Raw genomic sequence first — 22,475 nt, forward strand, 5'->3', positions numbered from 1 at the left:
GGTTGCAGGGAGTGCAGAGCCGACTAGGGCGTGGTTGCAGGGAGTGCAGAGCCGACTAGGGCGTGGTTGCAGGGAGTGCAGAGCCGACTAGGGTGTGGTTGCAGGGAGTGCAGAGCCGACTAGGGCGTGGTTGCAGGGAGTGCAGAGCCGACTAGGGTGTGGTTGCAGGGAGTGCAGAGCCGACTAGGGCGTGGTTGCAGGGAGTGCAGAGCCGACTAGGGTGTGATTGCAGGGAGTGCAGAGCCGACTAGGGTGTGATTGCAGGGAGTGCACAGCAGACTAGGGTGTGGTTGCAGGGAGTGCAGAGCAGACTAGGGTGTGGTTGCAGGGAGTGCAGAGCAGACTAGGGTGCGACTGCAGGGAGTACACAGTACTCCAGGATCTCACCTGTCATCTTGGTCCGATGATGATGAAGAATCGGTTCTTCGATGTTTTTCCTTCTTTTGCTTCTTCTCTTTTTTCTTCTTCTTCTTTTTCTCTTTCTTGGCCTTTTTCTTACTTCCTGACCTGAAACACAAGACACTCACCATGACTGCAAGGCCGAGGGTGCCTGTTTATAAGGACATAAAGCAGGAAGGTGGGCAAATGCATACAGCCTGAGTGAACACAACCAGCCCCTCCCGGCATGCAGCAGAGAGGACACCCTTGCTCTCTGTGTGGTGGAAGAAGTGGTCTCTCTGCAGAGGTCTGACACCCCCCCCCCCCCTGCGGAGTCCCAGCTACAACGCTCCAATCAGCAGGGAGCATGAGCTTGGTTAATCGGAGAGTTCTAGCTCTGACTTGGTCAGGGATGGGTCAGTCTCTTTAGCGTGTTGGGTTGGCAGGGGACAGGCTTTTCTACTCGGGTTGTGGCTGCTTTTTAAACTAACTGCAATACTTTGCACACCTTTCTGCCTCCCTCGGGCACGTAGTGGTGTGCAATCCGGTGACCACTGAACACAGCGGATGACGGTGCTCGATACCTGGCCGCTGTGCATGGCAGGCGTATCAAGTGAGCGCTACAATTAATCACATGGCTTTCATTCATGAACAGCTTTGCTTACTGTTGTGATGCTGTAATTGGCCCACAGCTACAACATGGTACCTGGGCCAATCACAGCACCCTGTACCATGTGATTAGCTGAGGCCAATCACAGCATCACAACAGCAAGCAACCTGTCATGACTGGAAAGCCATCAGTGATAGTTAAAACTATTGCTAATAACAGTGTAAGAAAAATTCCCTGTCCACCTCCCAGAGTACACTATGGTGACAATGAACTATTCTGAAGACAGAATGTAAGAAAATAAAAACATTTTTTAAAGAAATGTAATAAAAAAATGATTAAACTTTTTTTGTTACATACGGTCACCAGTCTGCATCCCTGATCACTGCCACGTCCAGTCACATGATGAGTAGAGGTGCATTTTAAGCACTTCCCGTCTGGCCCATGTATATAAACGGCTGGACGAGAGCTGATTGATGGAAAGGGACCCTGATAAAGGGTAGTGGCCCTGAAATGGGTTAGTGCTGTGGACCTAGGGTCCCTACCCTTCATTGATTGATTGATGGAAAGGGACCCTGATAGTGCAGGGGCGGGTGCTGTTTATAAACGGCCTCCTCTCTCCCTGCTTGTGCGTGATCCCTGGGAGTGCGCAGCACCGCGATCCGGTGCCCGCTGTGTCCTACGGACACAGTGGAACACCAGTCGTTGTACGGGACCTTTGTGTGAGGTCCCGATCATGTGATCACTCATTGGCCAATCAGTGATCACATGAAGAGTAGTAAGCAAGAAGTCTCTTCTGACATCATTGCTTACTACGTGTGAAATCTGTGAATGATCACAGAGATCACATGGTACAGGGCCATTCACAACAGCCTTGTACCATGTGACAAGCTGTGACCAATCACAGCTCTCACAGTATTTCTCAATGGCTGCAAGAATGCAGCCAGAGAGAAGGAGAAATGATTGCTTTTACAGCCTTTATGGGTGTAACAGCAATCAGTGTAAAAAAAAAAAAAAATCTTCATCACACACTACAAGTAGTAGTGTTACTATGGTGACACTGTGCTGCTAGGGTGACAGTATGTAAAAAAACAAATAATAATATAAAAAAAATAAAATACAAATATAGAAATTTTTTTTAAAAAATTATAATTTTTGATTATAAACTAATTTGGGTTATTTATTTTTTTGCTAAAAAGATAACTGAATACATTTTGGCCAAGATTTATGAAGAAAATTATTTATTTGCAAAATTTTATAAGAAAAACACTTTTTTCAAAATTTTTGGACTTTTTCACTTATATAGCAAAAAAAAAAAAAAAAAATCCCAGCGGTGAATAAATACCACCAAAATAAAGCTTTATTTGTCTCAAAAAAATGCTAAAAAATTCATATGGGTACAGTGTTGCATGACCGCGCAATTGTCATTCAAAGTGTGATAGCGCTGAAAGCTGAAAATTGGCCTGGGGGCGGGAAGGGGGGGAAAGCGTCCGGACTGGAAAGGGGGTGAAAGCGTCCGGACTGGAAGGGGGGTGAAAGCGTCCGGACTGGAAGGGGGGTGAAAGCGTCCGGACTGGAAGGGGGGTGAAAGCGTCCGGACTGGAAGGGGGGTGAAAGCGTCCGGACTGGAAGGGGGGTGAAAGCGTCCGGACTGGAAGGGGGGTGAAAGCGTCCGGACTGGAAGGGGGGTGAAAGCGTCCGGACTGGAAGGGGGGGAAAGCGTCCGGACTGGAAGGGGGGGAAAGCGTCCGGACTGGAAGGGGGGGAAAGCGTCCGGACTGGAAGGGGGGGAAAGCGTCCGGACTGGAAGGGGGGGAAAGCGTCCGGACTGGAAGGGGGGGGAAAGCGTCCGGACTGGAAGGGGGGGGAAAGCGTCCGGACTGGAAGGGGGGGGAAAGCGTCCGGACTGGAAGGGGGGGGAAAGCGTCCGGACTGGAAGGGGGTGAAAGCGTCCGGACTGGAAGGGGGTGAAAGCGTCCGGACTGGAAGGGGGGGAAAGTGTCCGGACTGGAAGGGGGGGAAAGTGTCCGGACTGGAAGGGGGGGGAAAGTGTCCGGACTGGAAGGGGGGGAAAGTGTCCGGACTGGAAGGGGGGGAAAGTGTCCGGACTGGAAGGGGGGGGGGGGGGGGGGAAAGTGTCCGGACTGGAAGTGGTTAAGGGCCCATCCACACTACTGTATTATGGAAAGCGAATTATTGGAATAGGCTGCCCAATGCACCAAAAAAGAAAAAAGATGCATGCAGCAATTCTGTTGGCAAGCTGAGTTCGGGTGCCATTCAGAATGGAAGGCAGTGCAGTGACGCATGTACCACGTGGTGCTGTGCAAGTTATTGCAACGGCAAAGTGTGAATGGGCCCTAACCCCCGGTTCACATCCGTGGGGGTGGTGCCGCTGCGGATCTGCACGAAAATCCAAGCAGCCGCACCACCCGCACAGAAGAATGCGGACCGGCGGGCGGGTGACAGTTCTAATGGCACGCCGCCCGCACTGGGAACCTCGGCTGCGTTTTCGAAAGTAGTGCAGGGACTTCTTTCCCTGCGTGTCACGGGCTCGGGAGTCCATTCAAATGAGAATGGGCTCTCATGTCCGTGTAAAACGCAGCCCGCACAGCCGCATAGATGTGAACCGGGGGGGGGGGGGGTAAAGCAGTAATTAAGGCTGGCCATACATTATACAATTTTCTTGAGAATTCTGCTTTAGATTTACCAAAAACCATATAATATGAGGTCAAACCCAAACAACGCTTTCAATTGTATCCAATTAGGCACTACATAGTTGAAGGTTATTGGGCAGAAATTGGGCAGAAAATTGTACAGTGTATGGCCAGCCTAAGGTTAGCATTACATCATTGAACTATCAAGCTCCCTCTCCAAACCCAAAGTGATAAACTCCCGATCTCCTAAACTGGCAGATCGCTGCTTGATGGGTCTTTTACAGCTCAGCTGTTGTTGTCACAGAAAAAAAAAACAAAAAAAACAAAAAAAGATCAAGGAAGCAAAGTAAGAGGCGTGATGCAGGAGTACACTCACCTGGATGCTTCCTCTCCTCCTTCCACCTTTCTCTTATCACCGTGCCCTTCCTGCCGCTCTCCACCTTTTTGGTGCTGTGTGGTTTAACGAGAAATGAACAGATTTGGCACCAGATTTCTATCACATTTTTTTACAGAAAAAAATGAAAGTGTTACTAAACCCCCAACAGTACAATCAGTCTGTAAATGCAGTAAAACATGCTTGTTATACTCACTGTGGGACCATTGTGTAAAAAAAGGCTGTTTGATCCTGGCTTCTCTGATCCTCCCCTTTTTCCAGTGCCCCCCTCTTATCTCCTGATAAGACATATCGTGTGGAGGCACTCTACGCATGCTTAGTTTGGTGTGTATTGCTAGAGAGGTTTTTTTTATTCTTGGGAGAATGCATGTGATCAGCACAGGACCAATTAGCACTGTCCAGAGGTCAGGGGTTCTACATCCTCCTAGAACAGAAGGAAAATTCCTCCTACAAGCTTTAATCAGTGCTCTGCTGGACACTGATAGAAGTCACAAGACTGCTCTATACTGCTGATGAGAAAAGGGATTTAGCAGTTTTTACTAAAATAATTGTATTTCCATGTTGTGTGTACTGTGAGAGACCAGATATAGTGAATGCAGGGTCCGAGGAGAGCGGATATAGTGAATGCGGGGTCCGGGGAGAGCAGATATAGTGAATGCGGGGTCCGGGGAGAGCGGATATAGTGAATTCAGGGTCCGGGGAGAGCGGATATAGTGAATGCAGGGTCCGGGGAGAGCAGATATAGTGAATGCAGGGTCCGGGGAGAGCAGATATAGTGAATGCAGGGTCCGGGGAGAGCAGATATAGTGAATGCAGGGTCCGGGGAGACCAGATATAGTGAATGCGGGGTCCGGGGAGAGCGGATATAGTGAATGCGGGGTCCGGGGAGAGCGGATATAGTGAATGCAGGGTCCTGGGAGAGCGGATATAGTGAATGCATGTATAGAGGATGCACAAGTGCTGACAGCGGTGTCTTTTCTCTTCTCCCTAAAGAAAGTAGAAAATGTTTTTTTTTTCGGCGCCATATAGCAATTCCATAAAATACAAAGACTTACGGTGAAGATGGAGAAACCCATTTTAGTGGCCTCCTTATCCTCCTTGGAAAGCATCATCTGCGCGGAGGAAACACTGCAGAGACAGAGGTGACATATAAGAGACTGCTGTCATTAAAGAGACCCTGTCACCACCCCTTTGATTTCAGCAACAATCTTCCTGTCCTCCCTGCTGCTGACTGCTGAGAGAAGGTGGGGGCAGAGACGAGGAGGGAGCCGCAGCTGCAGGAGAGGTGCAAGGGCCACATGAAATGGCCTGGCAGGCCTGATTCGGCCCCCGGGCTTTGTGCTTGATATATGTGGTCTACGGGAACAATTAAAAAGAGTTACCGGATTCTCCGCTCCCCTGTGCTTCTAGACTGGTCCCTGCAGTATGTTCTTCCCCATGATGGGCAGCACAGTGGTAAATGGTTAGCACTGCCCCCTGGCAGTACTCGGGTCGTTGGTTCGAATCCCAGCCACGGCACCACCTGCCTGGAGTTTGCATGTTCTCCCTGTGCCTGTGTGGGTTTCCTCCGGGTACTCCGGTTTCCTCTAACACTCCAAAGACATGCTGGTAGGTGAATTGGCCCTTGTATGTGTATGTATGAATGTGAGTTAGGGACCTTAGATTGTACGCTCCTCGGGGGCGGGGACTGATGTGAATGTACAATATATATGGAAAGCGCTGCGTAAATTGACGGCGATATATAAGTACCTGAAATAAATAAATAAATAAATGATCCAGCTAATGCCAGTAACCACTTCCCTGCCGCCCTATAGCAGATGTACTGCTACAGGGCGGCAGGGGTGCGCAAAATCACGTATACATACATGTGATTTCGCATTTCCCGGTAGGGGGCGTGTGCGAGCTGTGTGTGAGCCCTACCCGTGCAGCCGTTCGCGGCTGTCAATTATCTGCCGGCGCCCGGTGATTACAGAGGATCTCCAACGTGGAGGAGGGCTGCTTTGTTTACTAACAGTCCTCCTCCCTGTCAGCTCCGGCACACTGCTCTGGATGGCTGTGCACAGATCAGTGTGATTACAGTGAAGCACACAGACCCCACCCTCTAGTAAAACACTCCCTGCACAGTTAACCCTTTGATTGCCCCAGATGTTAACCCCTTCCTGCCCAGTGCCATTAGTACAGTGTCAGTGTTTTTTTTTTTACACTGATCACTGTATTGGTGTCACTTGGGATATCAGTGACACCAAGTCAGTTTCCCCCAGTATCAGAATGCTCACCTCAGTCCCGCTATAAGTCGCTGATCGCCGCCATTTTTCGTAAAAAAAGAAAAAAAAAATCCCAGTATATATACCGCCATTTGTAGACGCTATAACTTTCACGTAAATTAATTTACACGTATTGGGATTTTTTTTTTTTTTTTAGCAAAGACACAGAGCAGAATACATTTTGGCCTAAATTTATGAGGAAATTTGATTTTTACATTTTTTTTTACTGGACATGTTTACTAGCAAAAAGTCAAAAATATTGTTTTTTTCTCAAAATTGCCGGTCTTTTTTTTTTTTTTAGAATGTAAAAAATAAAACCACAAAGACGATCAAATAACAAACTTGTGGGTAAAAAAAAGGATGTAAATTTCATTTGGGTGAAGCGTTGCATGACTGCGCAATTGTCAGTTAAAATAACGCAGCGCCTGTGGGCGCACCTTTTGCTCTGTTGGTGTTAGAGCACTGCTTTTTAATTTGCAATTCATTTTTAAATTTGCAATGAATTTTTTAATCAATGCGCAATTGATAGCCCCTGAGTGGGCGTGTTTTGTTGCTCCTGTCTTAAACTGTTTATAAATTAATAAAAACATTGAAATACAAAATAACGCAGCGCCGTAACGCAGAAAATGGCCCGGTCAGGAAGGGGGGGGGGAATCCTCAGGAGGGCAAGGGGATAAACCCAAAGGAAGGTCCCTAGAACTGGATATGATGACACCAGAGCATGGGGGAGCACCATCTGCCGGGGAGCGGAGGATCAGGTAGGTAAAAGTGCTTCCCTCTCCCCCGGGCAAAACAAGCAATTAACCCTGACACCACGGGTGCAGCACCACTGCAAGGGATATTTGAAAAAGTTCCTGGAGTTGACCTTTAAATGTTGCACAGCATGAAAACCATTACCTGCTCCCGAGGCCACGGACGCGGTCCACACTCCGCTCATCCCGCTCTGTGCCTTCCCGCTTGCAGGCTTCAGCGAACTCCTGATGATAGAGTCGAGTCAGCGCTCAGTGCCGGAGTAAACAACACATTTAAAATGTATGTAAAGCCCAAATTCTGTTGTTTGATTTTGGGTAACGTAGGCAGGGGGCGTCCCTAGGGTTGGTGTCACCCGGTGCGGTAACACTTGGGCGACACCCCCTCCGACGATTGCCGCAGAATGGATCGGATCTGCGGATTGGGGATCCATTATGCTCAATCCACAGATCCGATCCATCCTGCGGGGATCGTCGGCTTGCTTTACAACTTACCTTTTCGTGGAGCGGGTCCGGTGTCACCCTGTATAGGTTGCATGCTGACGATCCCCGCAGGATGGATCGGATCTGCGGATTGAGCAAAATGGATCGGAGTCCTATCCATTATGCTCCCCAATCTGCAGATCCTGTGGGGATCGTCGGCATGCAACCTATATGGGGTGACACCGGACCCGCTCCACGAAAAGGTAGGTTGTAAAGAAAGCCGACGATCCCTGCAGGATGGATCAGATCTTCGTATTGAGGAGTATAATGGATCGGAGTCTGATCCATTATGCTCAATCCGCCCCTGATGCCGACGTTCCCCGCAGGATGGATCGGATCTGCGGATCGAGCATAATGGATTGGACTCCGATCCATTATGCTCCCCAATCTGCAGATCTGATCCATCCTGCGGGGATCATCGGCATCAGGGGCGGACTGACCATTTGGAAACTCAGGCACTGCCCGAGGTCAGTAGGGGGCCACATGAGATGCCCCTGGTACCTTTTTCATAGGCTTTTTTGAGTTTGGGCAAGGACACAGGGGCCCCATGATCCCCTATTGCCCAGGGGCCCCATGAGTTGTCAGTCCGCCCCTGGTCGGCATGCAACCTATATGGGGTGACACCGGACCCGCTCCACGAAAAGGTAAGTTGTAAAGCAAGCTGACGATCCCCGCAGGATGGATCGGATCTGCGGATCGAGCATTATGGATTGGAGTCCGATCCCTTATGCTCCTTAATCTGCAGATCCCATCCATCCTGCGGGGATCGTCAGCTTGCTTTACAACTTACCTTTTCGTGAAGCGGGTCCGGTGTCACCCCATGCGGTAGATGTCACCCGTTGTGGAGCGCACCCTCCCGCACCTACCTAGGGACACCACTGAAAGTAGGGAAGGGTTAAAGTGGCTGTAAACTTCTGAAATGAGCGGGGTGGGGGGGGCACAGATGATGGTGATGGAGCCTCATACCGAGGATGGCGCTCTGCCGAGCAGTACTTCTGTGTACAGGAGGCTGGATAAGGGGAAAGGATTTTGTGAACTGGCACTCACCTCTTTACTGAGACCCTTCGGCTGACGCTTCACAGTCTTGTAACCTCTGTAATAACATACAAGGCTGTGTCATATAAAGAAAAATGCAAAAACTCAAGTGGCAGGGAAGGCAACAAAACCCAGCACTTCATTTCTGTGGAAAAGGTGATCTCGGTGATGGTCTACTGACTTCATAAAACGTGTGGCCCCTAACATCACCAAAAGGAGCCATGTGATACGCAGTTTGTGCAACACTACAGAAAGCTGTGAGAGACTGCAGACATGATACAGGAGATGGTCAGAGACTGCAGACATGATACAGGAGATGGTCAGAGACTGCAGACATGATACAGGAGATGGTCAGAGACTGCAGACATGATACAGGAGATGGTCAGAGACTGCAGACATGATACAGGAGATGGTCAGAGACTGCAGACATGATACAGGAGATGGTCAGAGACTGCAGACATGATACAGGAGATGGTCAGAGACTGCAGACATGATACAGGAGATGGTCAGAGACTGCAGACATGATACAGGAGATGGTCAGAGACTGCAGACATGATACAGGAGATGGTCAGAGATGGCAGACATGATACAGGAGATGGTCAGAGACTGCAGACATGATACAGGAGATGGTCAGAGACTGCAGACATGATACAGGAGATGGTCAGAGACTGCAGACATGATACAGGAGATGGTCAGAGACTGCAGACATGATACAGGAGATGGTCAGAGACGGCAGACATGATACAGGAGATGGTCAGAGACTGCAGACATGATACAGGAGATGGTCAGAGACTGCAGACATGATACAGGAGATGGTCAGAGACTGCAGACATGATACAGGAGATGGTCAGAGAGTGCAGACATGATACAGGAGATGGTCAGAGACTGTAGACATGATACAGGAGATGGTCAGAGAGTGCAGACATGATACAGGAGATGGTCAGAGACGGCAGACATACTACAGGAGATGGTCAGAGACTGCAGACATGATACAGGAGAAAGTCAGAGACTGCAGACATAGTACAGGAGATGGTCAGAGACGGCAGACATAGTACAGGAGATGGTCAGAGACGGCAGACATGATACACGAGATGGTCAGAGACTGTAGACATGATACAGGAGATGGTCAGAGAGTGCAGACATGATACAAGAAGATGGTCAGAGAGTGCAGACATGATACAGGAGATGGACAGAGACTGCAGACATGATACAGGAGATGGTCAGAGACTGCAGACATGATACAGGAGATGGTCAGAGAGTGCAGACATGATACAGGAGATGGTCAGAGACTGCAGACATGATACAGGAGATGGTCAGAGACTGCAGACATGATACAGGAGATGGTCAGAGATGGCAGACATGATACAGGAGATGGTCAGAGACGGCAGACATGATACAGGAGATGGTCAGAGACGGCAGACATAGTACAGGAGATAAAAGAGAGATAATTAACGAGCGCTTGGAGATGCGTGGCAAGCAGCTGGCATGAAAGGCACAAACCTCAAACCTTCACACTAAGACAATAACACATGCAGCGCTAAAAAATGAAACATGAAAACATCTAAAGTAACATGTGATGGACTACTAGTGCTTAGTAGTGACTAATAAGTGTCCTCATAGCATGAATGCAATAGTCCCAATAAACTTGTGCAAGACGTGATGAACTCCGTGCTGTGAAGTGTTTAATATTATGCACTCACCAGAAAGCGCATAAAAAAGCGCATTTGAGTTGTCAGACCACTCCTGGTCCCAGAAGGGTTGAACCTATATGGATCCTCCGGCAAGCTGTCACTCTGTCACTCCTTAACCAGCAGGGGGACTCCCGACATCCAAAGGACCCCACAGGGATAATCCAGGCTCATTAACCAGGGCACTCACATGCAGTATCCACCTTGAGGGGGGGGGGGGGCTTGACCAGAAAGCCCACCCCAAAAAACACTGATAGTGTAGTATGTTCCAAACAAATGTTCTTTATTAAAGATGATGTGTACATATAACTCACAGGGTATCCCAGATATAAAGATGGCCGCCGGCCTCCACGAGGTGCGGAACGGCGTGACGTCACCGGATAGGCTCCACCCTGGCGCGTTTCGTGCGGACGAGCACGTTATCAAAGGGAGCGAGCACTAGCCGGACAAACCTATATATACCGTTCCACGCGCATGCGCGGTGGAACGAAAAAGCCGGTGACGCCATTTTGGCCCGCTCGCGCATGCGCAAAGCATGCGATAGCGGCCATTTTCTAGGTTATCACGGCTCAGGGTAGGCGACCCTTATACATTGCAGAGAAACTTTCTCACCCGCCCTGTCATAACGGAGACAGGTGTAACGGGGGGCGGCGGGCCACGGCAGAAACCATAAACATTAACCGCAGGGAGTGTGATATGTGTAAATAGACTGCCCTTAGTTCTATTACAAACAGATTTAATATAGGTGCAGTCAGATTGCCTATATAAAGGCTAGTTAAATAGCGCTTAATGCACACCCCTAAATATATGTTAAAATGTGGCCAAACCTCCCTCAGATCCAACTAGACTTTATAAATAATAAAGAATTATGCCTAAAAACACCCCCCTGAGCCATGATATATTAAATTGCACATAATGTAAGAAAATACTATATGACATATAAATAGAGTAAAAAGTCATAAAAGATACATAAACATATGAAAATGTGCAAATGGTATGAAACGAAGTGAAAAATATGTAAAAGATGCTTAAAATGATAAAAACTTATCAACTTGTATCAATAAAACAATTAATGTCAAGGTCTACATTCAGGCCTTGAGGGAAAGAAGACTGTAACTCATAGATCCACTTTGTTTCCAGTTTAGAAACCGATCTCTTTTTATATGTACCCCTCCAATATGGTTTCACAATATCTATAGCCGCAAATTTCAGGCATTTGGGATTATTGTTATGGCACAGTCTATAGTGTAAAGATAGTGAGTGGTCCTTGAAACCTTTTTTAATATTTTTAAGGTGCTCACGCAATCTATCCCGTAACCTTCTTGTGGTCCTCCCAACATATTGTTTTCCACAACCGCATTCCAATAGGTAAACAACATAAGTACTGTTACAGGTGATGGTATTTTTAATTTCATATGTTCTGTTGGTAATGTTGGAGGCAAAAGTTTTCACCGGTCTTTTGTGTGTGCCATTATTAACACAAATCATACACCTATTACATGGATAAAAACCCTTGTGCCCAAAATTAAAGGTTACATTTTTTGGGGGGTTCACAATGTTGGGGGCTAGGGACAACCTAAGTGGTGGTGCTCTACGAAAAATAATCTCCGGACGGTTAGGTAATTCTTTTCCCAATACCGGGTCATTCAACAGAATGGACCAGTTTTTCTTAATTATCTTTGAGACATCTTTAAATTGGGTATTAAAGTTAGTGATAAACGGACAGACCATATTACTCTTGACCGCTATGGTGGGCTCGAGTAGTTCATTCCTATCTTTATTTAGTACTTCCTTTATTGTTTTAGTCAAGAAAGGTTCGTCATAGCCCTTTTCCAAAAATCTTTCTTTTAGAGTTATAGACTGTCTGTGAAAATCCTCAATGTTATCACAATTTCTTTTTATCCGAAGGAATTGACCTTTCGGGATATTCATTAGCCATTTTGGGTGATGGCAACTGTCAAGTGGAATAAAACTGTTCCGGTCTGTTTCCTTAAAAAATGTTCTAGTTAAGATATTCATGTCTGATATAAAAAGAGTAAGATCTAAAAAATCAATTTGTTTAAGATCGTACTGGTAGGAAAATTTAATATTGGATTCATTAAAATTTAATGTAATAAAAAAATTCTTAAGGGTGAATTCATCGCCCTGCCATAGTAGGAACACGTCATCAATATATCTCCGATAAAACAAAAGGTCGGGCCATTCCCTGGAGTAGATGAGATCTTCCTCCCATCTCGCCATAAATAGATTTGCCAGGCTTGGGGCAAACTTGGCGCCCATAGCGACGCCCGTAGTTTGTAAATAGAATTCATTCCCAAACCAAAAGTAGTTGTGTGTCATAGCAAATTTAAGAAGGTCTAAAATAAATATTCTTTGTGTTGTGGGAATGTCCGTGGCCATATTCAGATAGAAATCGGCTGCCGCCATTCCATCATCATGCTTAATGCTACTGTAAAGTGCTGACACATCTGCTGTGACCAAATATGTGGGAGAATTCAGTTTAATGGTTTTGATGTCTACAAGCATTTGTTTTGTGTCTCTTAGAAATGCTGGTGTTTTGGCCACCAGAGGCTGCAAGAAATGGTCTATATATTCGCCAATCCTTGAGCTTAGAGAGCCAATTCCACTCACTATAGGTCTCCCCGGGGGGTTAGCCAAATCTTTGTGTATCTTAGGCAAACAGTATAGAACTGGTAATTTAGGTGAAATGGGGCACAGATACTCTTTTTCTTTTTTGGTTAAAATGCCCATATCATAACCCTTATTTATGATACTTTTTAAAGATTTTTTATAGGGTACCAGAGGGTTTCGATCAAGGGTTTGATAAGTGTTCTTATCATTTAAGATGAGATATACCTGTTTGACATAATCTATCTTGTCCATAATGACTACCCCCCCACCTTTATCGGCTGGGCGCACTACCAGATCTTTTTCCTCAAGTAGTGATTTAACCAGAGAATCTCTGTGTTTGTAGTTGTCTTTATTCTTGACCTTGATCTTTTCCAGGTCTTTTAAAACTAGATTTTTAAAAACATTAACATATGAGTGAGCTGGGGGATTGAACAAAGAGGCATTTTTAAGACCTGAGTGTTTAAAAGTGCTGGAGGCAGAATTGGAGGAAATACTTGTGGGAGGGGCATTCAGAAAATATCTTTTCATAGCCAATTTCCTCGTAAATTTATGAATATCAATATAAGTGTCAAACTTGTTAAGTTTGGCCCTTGGGGCAAATTTAAGCCCTTTGTTCAGGAGATTTACTTCATTGTCAGTTAATTCTTGTTTACTCAGATTGAAAATGCCTTTGGAATTTACATTTTTCTTTTTTTGTTGTCTATGTACCCTCTTTCCTCCTCTCCTTCCTCTGACCGTGTGCTTCTTTTTCTTGCCGGTCCTATTCCTAAAAAATGATTTTGGGGGTGAGGGTATTGTTGATCCGAATTAGAATACGAGTAATTCTCATTCGTTTGTACAGGGGCTTCTGGGTAACCCCGATTTTGGGGGGTTACCCAAAATCCGGAGGGACCTCCCACCTCAGATCTCTGAGGTGGGAGGTCCCTCCGGAGGTCGGAGACATCAACAGTGAGATAGAATGGTTTTCATTCTTTAATAATAAAGGTTTGGAACTGTTAACATTCTTGGTGGCCAGAAAAAGAAAGAAACTGGTATATCTAGATAATGAAATTAATAAAACGAAGGTAAATCTGCAACCATATATAGGAAAGGATGAATATAGGGCAGAATCTAATCGGCTAAAAATTCTCCTTGATAAAACTGAGAAAGAACAGAGAATTAAGAAAAAGAAAAAATATGGGAGAGACTGTAAGGATTATGCAAATAAGGAATTTTTTAAATGGCAGACCCCAACCCCTCCCCCTCCATCACAGTCTGTAACCCAGCCGGAAGGTAATCTTTCTAGACCCTATATTCATCCAAATAAAGGCAATAAAGGTAATGTCCCACGAATAAATCCACAAAAGGCAATGGGGACACCAAAGAGAAACAATCATAGGGTCTATGAGGATAGACCCCCCACCACACCAAACCCCATGCAAGATCAATATAACATACCCACTTTTAATAGATTTCAAGGGTTTAATCAGATGCACACACCATTTTATGGGGATAGGAATTTCAGACCATATCCCAATCAGAATTATCATCACAATAATAACAGAACAGGTGGTAATCGAAATGGTAATGGGGGGCATCCCCATAAACCACAACAAGGGGGGAACTGGAGAAACACAAAAAACTATAACCAGGGCAATCAAGGTAACAACAATTACTATCACCAAGAAGGAGGGAGAGGGGAATGGACCCCAGGGAGGCAACAGTATAACTCCAGTCAAAACTGGGATCCATTACCAAGGGGATACCCGTCCAATAACCATGGCCCCCAAAATCGGGGTTACCCACAAGCCCCTGTACAAACGAATGAGAATTACTCGTATTCTAATTTGGATCAACAATACCCTCACCCCCAAAATCATTTTTTAGGAATAGGACCGGCAAGAAAAAGAAGCACACGGTCAGAGGAAGGAGAGGAGGAAAGAGGGTACATAGACAACAAAAAAAGAAAAATGTAAATTCCAAAGGCATTTTCAATCTGAGTAAACAAGAATTAACTGACAATGAAGTAAATCTCCTGAACAAAGGGCTTAAATTTGCCCCAAGGGCCAAACTTAACAAGTTTGACACTTATATTGATATTCATAAATTTACGAGGAAATTGGCTATGAAAAGATATTTTCTGAATGCCCCTCCCACAAGTATTTCCTCCAATTCTGCCTCCAGCACTTTTAAACACTCAGGTCTTAAAAATGCCTCTTTGTTCAATCCCCCAGCTCACTCATATGTTAATGTTTTTAAAAATCTAGTTTTAAAAGACCTGGAAAAGATCAAGGTCAAGAATAAAGACAACTACAAACACAGAGATTCTCTGGTTAAATCACTACTTGAGGAAAAAGATCTGGTAGTGCGCCCAGCCGATAAAGGTGGGGGGGTAGTCATTATGGACAAGATAGATTATGTCAAACAGGTATATCTCATCTTAAATGATAAGAACACTTATCAAACCCTTGATCGAAACCCTCTGGTACCCTATAAAAAATCTTTAAAAAGTATCATAAATAAGGGTTATGATATGGGCATTTTAACCAAAAAAGAAAAAGAGTATCTGTGCCCCATTTCACCTAAATTACCAGTTCTATACTGTTTGCCTAAGATACACAAAGATTTGGCTAACCCCCCGGGGAGACCTATAGTGAGTGGAATTGGCTCTCTAAGCTCAAGGATTGGCGAATATATAGACCATTTCTTGCAGCCTCTGGTGGCCAAAACACCAGCATTTCTAAGAGACACAAAACAAATGCTTGTAGACATCAAAACCATTAAACTGAATTCTCCCACATATTTGGTCACAGCAGATGTGTCAGCACTTTACAGTAGCATTAAGCATGATGATGGAATGGCGGCAGCCGATTTCTATCTGAATATGGCCACGGACATTCCCACAACACAAAGAATATTTATTTTAGACCTTCTTAAATTTGCTATGACACACAACTACTTTTGGTTTGGGAATGAATTCTATTTACAAACTACGGGCGTCGCTATGGGCGCCAAGTTTGCCCCAAGCCTGGCAAATCTATTTATGGCGAGATGGGAGGAAGATCTCATCTACTCCAGGGAATGGCCCGACCTTTTGTTTTATCGGAGATATATTGATGACGTGTTCCTACTATGGCAGGGCGATGAATTCACCCTTAAGAATTTTTTTATTACATTAAATTTTAATGAATCCAATATTAAATTTTCCTACCAGTACGATCTTAAACAAATTGATTTTTTAGATCTTACTCTTTTTATATCAGACATGAATATCTTAACTAGAACATTTTTTAAGGAAACAGACCGGAACAGTTTTATTCCACTTGACAGTTGCCATCACCCAAAATGGCTAATGAATATCCCGAAAGGTCAATTCCTTCGGATAAAAAGAAATTGTGATAACATTGAGGATTTTCACAGACAGTCTATAACTCTAAGAGAAAGATTTTTGGAAAAGGGCTATGACGAACCTTTCTTGACTAAAACAATAAAGGAAGTACTAAATAAAGATAGGAATGAACTACTCGAGCCCACCATAGCGGTCAAGAGTAATATGGTCTGTCCGTTTATCACTAACTTTAATACCCAATTTAAAGATGTCTCAAAGATAATTAAGAAAAACTGGTCCATTCTGTTGAATGACCCGGTATTGGGAAAAGAATTACCTAACCGTCCGGAGATTATTTTTCGTAGAGCACCACCACTTAGGTTGTCCCTAGCCCCCAACATTGTGAACCCCCCAAAAAATGTAACCTTTAATTTTGGGCACAAGGGTTTTTATCCATGTAATAGGTGTATGATTTGTGTTAATAATGGCACACACAAAAGACCGGTGAAAACTTTTGCCTCCAACATTACCAACAGAACATATGAAATTAAAAATACCATCACCTGTAACAGTACTTATGTTGTTTACCTATTGGAATGCGGTTGTGGAAAACAATATGTTGGGAGGACCACAAGAAGGTTACGGGATAGATTGCGTGAGCACCTTAAAAATATTAAAAAAGGTTTCAAGGACCACTCACTATCTTTACACTATAGACTGTGCCATAACAATAATCCCAAATGCCTGAAATTTGCGGCTATAGATATTGTGAAACCATATTGGAGGGGTACATATAAAAAGAGATCGGTTTCTAAACTGGAAACAAAGTGGATCTATGAGTTACAGTCTTCTTTCCCTCAAGGCCTGAATGTAGACCTTGACATTAATTGTTTTATTGATACAAGTTGATAAGTTTTTATCATTTTAAGCATCTTTTACATATTTTTCACTTCGTTTCATACCATTTGCACATTTTCATATGTTTATGTATCTTTTATGACTTTTTACTCTATTTATATGTCATATAGTATTTTCTTACATTATGTGCAATTTAATATATCATGGCTCAGGGGGGTGTTTTTAGGCATAATTCTTTATTATTTATAAAGTCTAGTTGGATCTGAGGGAGGTTTGGCCACATTTTAACATATATTTAGGGGTGTGCATTAAGCGCTATTTAACTAGCCTTTATATAGGCAATCTGACTGCACCTATATTAAATCTGTTTGTAATAGAACTAAGGGCAGTCTATTTACACATATCACACTCCCTGCGGTTAATGTTTATGGTTTCTGCCGTGGCCCGCCGCCCCCCGTTACACCTGTCTCCGTTATGACAGGGCGGGTGAGAAAGTTTCTCTGCAATGTATAAGGGTCGCCTACCCTGAGCCGTGATAACCTAGAAAATGGCCGCTATCGCATGCTTTGCGCATGCGCGAGCGGGCCAAAATGGCGTCACCGGCTTTTTCGTTCCACCGCGCATGCGCGTGGAACGGTATATATAGGTTTGTCCGGCTAGTGCTCGCTCCCTTTGATAACGTGCTCGTCCGCACGAAACGCGTCAGGGTGGAGCCTAGCCGGTGACGTCACGCCGTTCCGCACCTCGTGGAGGCCGGCGGCCATCTTTGTGTCTGGGATACCCTGTGAGTTATATGTACACATCATCTTTAATAAAGAACATTTGTTTGGAACATACTACACTATCAGTGTTTTTTGGGGTGGGCTTTCTGGTCAAGCCCCCCCCCCCCCTCAAGGTGGATACTGCATGTGAGTGCCCTGGTTAATGAGCCTGGATTATCCCTGTGGGGTCCTTTGGATGTCGGGAGTCCCCCTGCTGGTTAAGGAGTGACAGAGTGACAGCTTGCCGGAGGATCCATATAGGTTCAACCCTTCTGGGACCAGGAGTGGTCTGACAACTCAAATGCGCTTTTTTATGCGCTTTCTGGTGAGTGCATAATATTAAACACTTCACAGCACGGAGTTCATCACGTCTTGCACAAGTTTATTGGGACTATTGCATTCATGCTATGAGGACACTTATTAGTCACTACTAAGCACTAGTAGTCCATCACATGTTACTTTAGATGTTTTCATGTTTCATTTTTTAGCGCTGCATGTGTTATTGTCATAGTACAGGAGATGGTCAGAGACGGCAGACATAGTACAGGAGATGGTCAGAGACGGCAGACATGATACAGGAGATGGTCAGAGACGGCAGACATACTACAGGAGATGGTCAGAGACTGCAGACATGATACAGGAGATGGTCAGAGACTGCAGACATGATACAGGAGATGGTCAGAGACTGCAGACATGATACAAGAGATGATCAGAGACTGCAGACATGATACAGATGGTCAGAGACGGCAGACATATTACAGAAAGCTGTGACTGAGAAATGATACAAGAGATGGTCAGAGACTGCAAACATACTACAGGAGATGGTCAGAGACTGCAGACATGCATATCCTTTATTTTATTAGGTAACTCACAGGGCGGCCATCATGGCTTCCTCCTCGGCTTGTTTCACTGCAGCCAGCTCCTGCTCTCTGCTGAGGGCCTCCCCCGCATTCTTCTGCTTTGCATACCAAGTCAGGTCTCTGCCCTTCTGCCACCTTCCCACCGGCGCCATTAACGAGTTCCCTGCATGGACAGGTACAGGAAGGGACAATTTATCCAGGACACACACAGCTTCCATGACAGCGACTGCAAATTACTTCACCCACATACCACTGGGTCTGAGTGGTCTCCCGTATCCTCCCTCTCTAGTCAGCACCAAACTACAGAGATTTTACAAGACACGATAATCAAATCATAGCAGGGGCACAGAGCTACCAAATGATCCAACCTCTTGTGGTTCCTGTACAGCAAAGGCTGCAATGTGGATGGAAGAAGCAGCACAAGGAGCCAATCAGTTCATTTGCTGACAAAAAGCATGCTGATAAGAGGAGAGAGCAGAGTGACGGAGAGATGAGCTCATCATTTTGCTGCTTCTTCTTTCACTGTGCAGTCCAGGAAGCTAATGGAAGGATATTGGCCACCAGAAGTAGCAGGAGTGTTAAAATGTTACTAAACCCCGGACCCCGCATTCACTATATCCGCTCTCCCCGGACCCCGCGTTCACTATGTCCGCTCTCCCCGGACCCCGCGTTCACTATGTCCGCTCTCCCCGGACCCCGCGTTCACTATGTCCGCTCTCCCCGGACCCCGCGTTCACTATGTCCGCTCTCCCCGGACCCCGCGTTCACTATGTCCGCTCTCCCCGGACCCCGCGTTCACTATGTCCGCTCTCCCCGGACCCCGCGTTCACTATGTCCGCTCTCCCCGGATCCCGCGTTCACTATGTCCGCTCTCCCCGGACCCCGCGTTCACTATGTCCGCTCTCCCCGGACCCCGCGTTCACTATGTCCGCTCTCCCCGGACCCTGCATTCACTATAACTGCTCTCCTTGGACCCCGCATTCACTATGTCCGCTCCCCCTGGACCCCGCATTCACTATATCCAGTCTCCCCGGACCCTGCATTCACTATATCCGCTCTCCCCGGACCCTGCATTCAATATGTCCGCTCTCCCCGGACCCTGCATTTACTATGTCCGCTCTCCCCGGACCCAGCATTCACTATGTCCGCTCTAAATATCTTTTCTCATCAGAAGTATATAGCAGTCTTGTGACTTCTATCAGTGTTCAGCAGAGCACTGGTTAAAGCCTGTAGGAGTTTTCTTTCTGCTCTAGCAGGATGCAGAACCCCTGACCTCTGTCTGGACAGTGCTGATTGGCCCTGTGCTGATCACATGCAGTCTCCCAAGAAGAAGAAAAAACCTCTCTAGAAATACACACCAAACTGAGCATGTGCAGAGTGTCTCCACATGATATGTCTCATCAGGAGATAAGAGGGGAACAGTAGAAGGGGAGGGTCAGAGAAGACAGGATCAAACAGCCTTTTTACACAATGCAGTGGATTAACCCCTTAGGTTCCACAGTGAGTATATCTAGCACGCTTTACTGCATCTACAGACTGATTGTACCGTTGTGGCTTTAGTAACACTTTAATGTTAATGGGGATGTTGAAGTCACTGAGAGAAAGTAAGGTAGCCAGTCAGAGAGGCCGATCGATCACAGCAATTCTTAACCACTTCCAGTCCTGACACTTTCACCCCCTTCCAGTCCGGACACTTTCACCCCCTTCCAGTCCGGACACTTTCACCCCCCTTCCAGTCCGGACACTTTCACCCCCCTTCCAGTCCGGACACTTTCACCCCCCTTCCAGTCCGGACACTTTCACCCCCCTTCCAGTCCGGACACTTTCACCCCCCTTCCAGTCCGGACACTTTCACCCCCCTTCCAGTCCGGACACTTTCACCCCCTTCCAGTCCGGACACTTTCACCCCCTTCCAGTCCGGACACTTTCACCCCCTTCCAGTCCGGACACTTTCACCCCCCTTCCAGTCCGGACACTTTCACCCCCCTTCCAGTCCGGACACTTTCACCCCCCTTCCAGTCCGGACACTTCCCCCCCTTCCAGTCCGGACACTTCCCCCCCTTCCAGTCCGGACACTTTCACCCCCTTCCAGTCCGGACACTTTCACCCCCTTCCAGTCCGGACACTTTCACCCCCTTCCAGTCCGGACACTTTCACCCCCTTCCAGTCCGGACACTTTCACCCCCTTCCAGTCCGGACACTTTCACCCCCTTCCAGTCCGGACACTTTCACCCCCTTCCTGCCCAGGCCAATCCTCCTAGTTACCGAGGTAGTTTTCCCGCTGTTTATCCATCTTGACATCTTCCCAGTTAAACTGGTCCTGTCCGCCCCGAACGCCCCCTCTGGAGGAGCCGAACATTGTACCTGCAATAGAGGAGAATGACAGAGAAGAATCAGGTCACTGACATCAATGTGTGACAGCTTCACCACCAGGTGACCCCCCCCCCATAATAAACAGTATAATGTACAGAGTATAATATTCCAAAGGATGCTGGACTCTACATCCCTCATCACTCCTAGGACTTCTCCAGAGCCTCTCCCATCCTCTGGAACTCCCTATCCCAATCTGTCTGGCTATCTCCTAGCTTGTTCATCTCTTCGGGGAAGTCCATCTCATCTCCACCTAACAACTGAACTTTTACTTTTTTGTTCTTGTTGTGTTTATTTATATACTGTTTGTATATTTGGATATGATGGTATTATATAATATGACTGTACAGAATAACAACAGGATGTATAATATATGTCTAACAAAAGGCTTGGATCCTGAGGAAGCGCCATCGCAAAACGTCAATCCATCACACCTTTCTGGAAATACACTCTTCAGTCCACTGTACCACGCTGTTATGGCGTATGAGAAATGACCTGTAATGCGCATTTTAGTTGTTTTTAAAGCAGAACTCCACTCTCTCAATCGACATTGATTACTTTGAATCCTTATGCTGCTAGCATTAGTAAATAGATAGCATAGTATATCATAGTTACTTGTTTTAAACTTTTTTTTTTATTTTACATTTCTGCAGTTACTTCCTGGTTTCCGGCCTAGGCAAATGATCCCAGGAGTCTTCAGGAGGGGTTTTCTGATCAAGAGGGGTTTTCTGATCAAAAAGGTTTTTCTGATCAAGAGGGGTTTTCTGATCAAAAAGGGTTTTCTGATCAAGAGGGGTTTTCTGATCAAGAGGGGTTTTCTGATCAAAAAGGGTTTTCTGATCAAGAGGGGTTTTCTGATCAAAAAGGGTTTTCTGATCAAAAAGGGTTTTCTGATCAAAAAGGGTTTTCTGATCAAGAGGGGTTTTCTGATCAAGAGGGGTTTTCTGATCTAAAAGGGTTTTCTGATCAAAAAGGGTTTTCTGATCAAGAAGGGTTTTCTGATCAAGAAGGGTTTTCTGATCTGAGGGGGTTTCTGATCAAGAGGGGGTTTCTGATCAAGAGGGGGTTTCTGATCAAGAGGGGGTTTCTGATCAAGAGGGGGTTTCTGATCTGATGGGTTTTCTGATCTGAGGGGTTTTCTGATCAAGATGGGTTTTCTGATCAAGAGGGGTTTTCTGATCTGATGGGTTTTCTGATCAAGAGGGGGTTTTCTGATCAAGAGGGGGTTTTCTGATCAAGAGGGGTTTTCTGATCTGATGGTTTTTCTGATCAAGGGGGGTTTTCTGATCTGATGGTTTTTCTGATCAAGAGGGGTTTTCTGATCAAGAGGGGTTTTCTGATCAAGAAGGGTTTTCTGATCAAGAGGGGTTTTCTGATTCTGATCCCAGGAGTCTTCAAGAGTGGTTTTCTCAGCTAAGCACACCCTGAGCTAAGGG

General features: G+C 45.9%; 1 protein-coding gene across 1 annotated transcript; it reads right to left on the reverse strand.

Moving 5' to 3' along the window:
- Positions 1-369: 369 nt before the first annotated feature.
- Positions 370-21,028, reverse strand: LOC149428676 (multiple myeloma tumor-associated protein 2 homolog). Its single transcript, XM_089667122.1, has 7 exons — positions 20,935-21,028; positions 18,682-18,832; positions 8,577-8,622; positions 7,195-7,274; positions 5,089-5,161; positions 4,016-4,089; positions 370-507 (listed from the first exon to the last, which is right to left on the reverse strand). Exons 1-7 carry the CDS (start codon positions 21,026-21,028, stop codon positions 384-386), a joined length of 642 nt encoding a protein of 213 aa, XP_089523248.1. The 3' UTR covers positions 370-383.
- Positions 21,029-22,475: the final 1,447 nt, after the last annotated feature.

Source organism: Staurois parvus, unplaced genomic scaffold, assembly GCF_062004578.1.
Source record: "Staurois parvus isolate SC_StPar_1 unplaced genomic scaffold, SC_StPar_1.0 ptg003045l, whole genome shotgun sequence".
Lineage (NCBI taxonomy): Eukaryota > Metazoa > Chordata > Amphibia > Anura > Ranidae > Staurois > Staurois parvus.

Bases quoted from the DNA above. Each gene is read 5' to 3' on its own strand.
- LOC149428676 (XM_089667122.1), bottom strand. From the start codon at position 21,028: ATGTTCGGCTCCTCCAGAGGGGGCGTTCGGGGCGGACAGGACCAGTTT. The intron at 5,162-7,194 runs GTAATGGTTTTC...CTGTCTCTGCAG, and splicing joins GTCCGTGGCCTCGGGAGCAG to TGTTTCCTCCGCGCAGATGA. The intron at 4,090-5,088 runs GTAAGTCTTTGT...TAAACCACACAG, and splicing joins TGGGTTTCTCCATCTTCACC to CACCAAAAAGGTGGAGAGCG.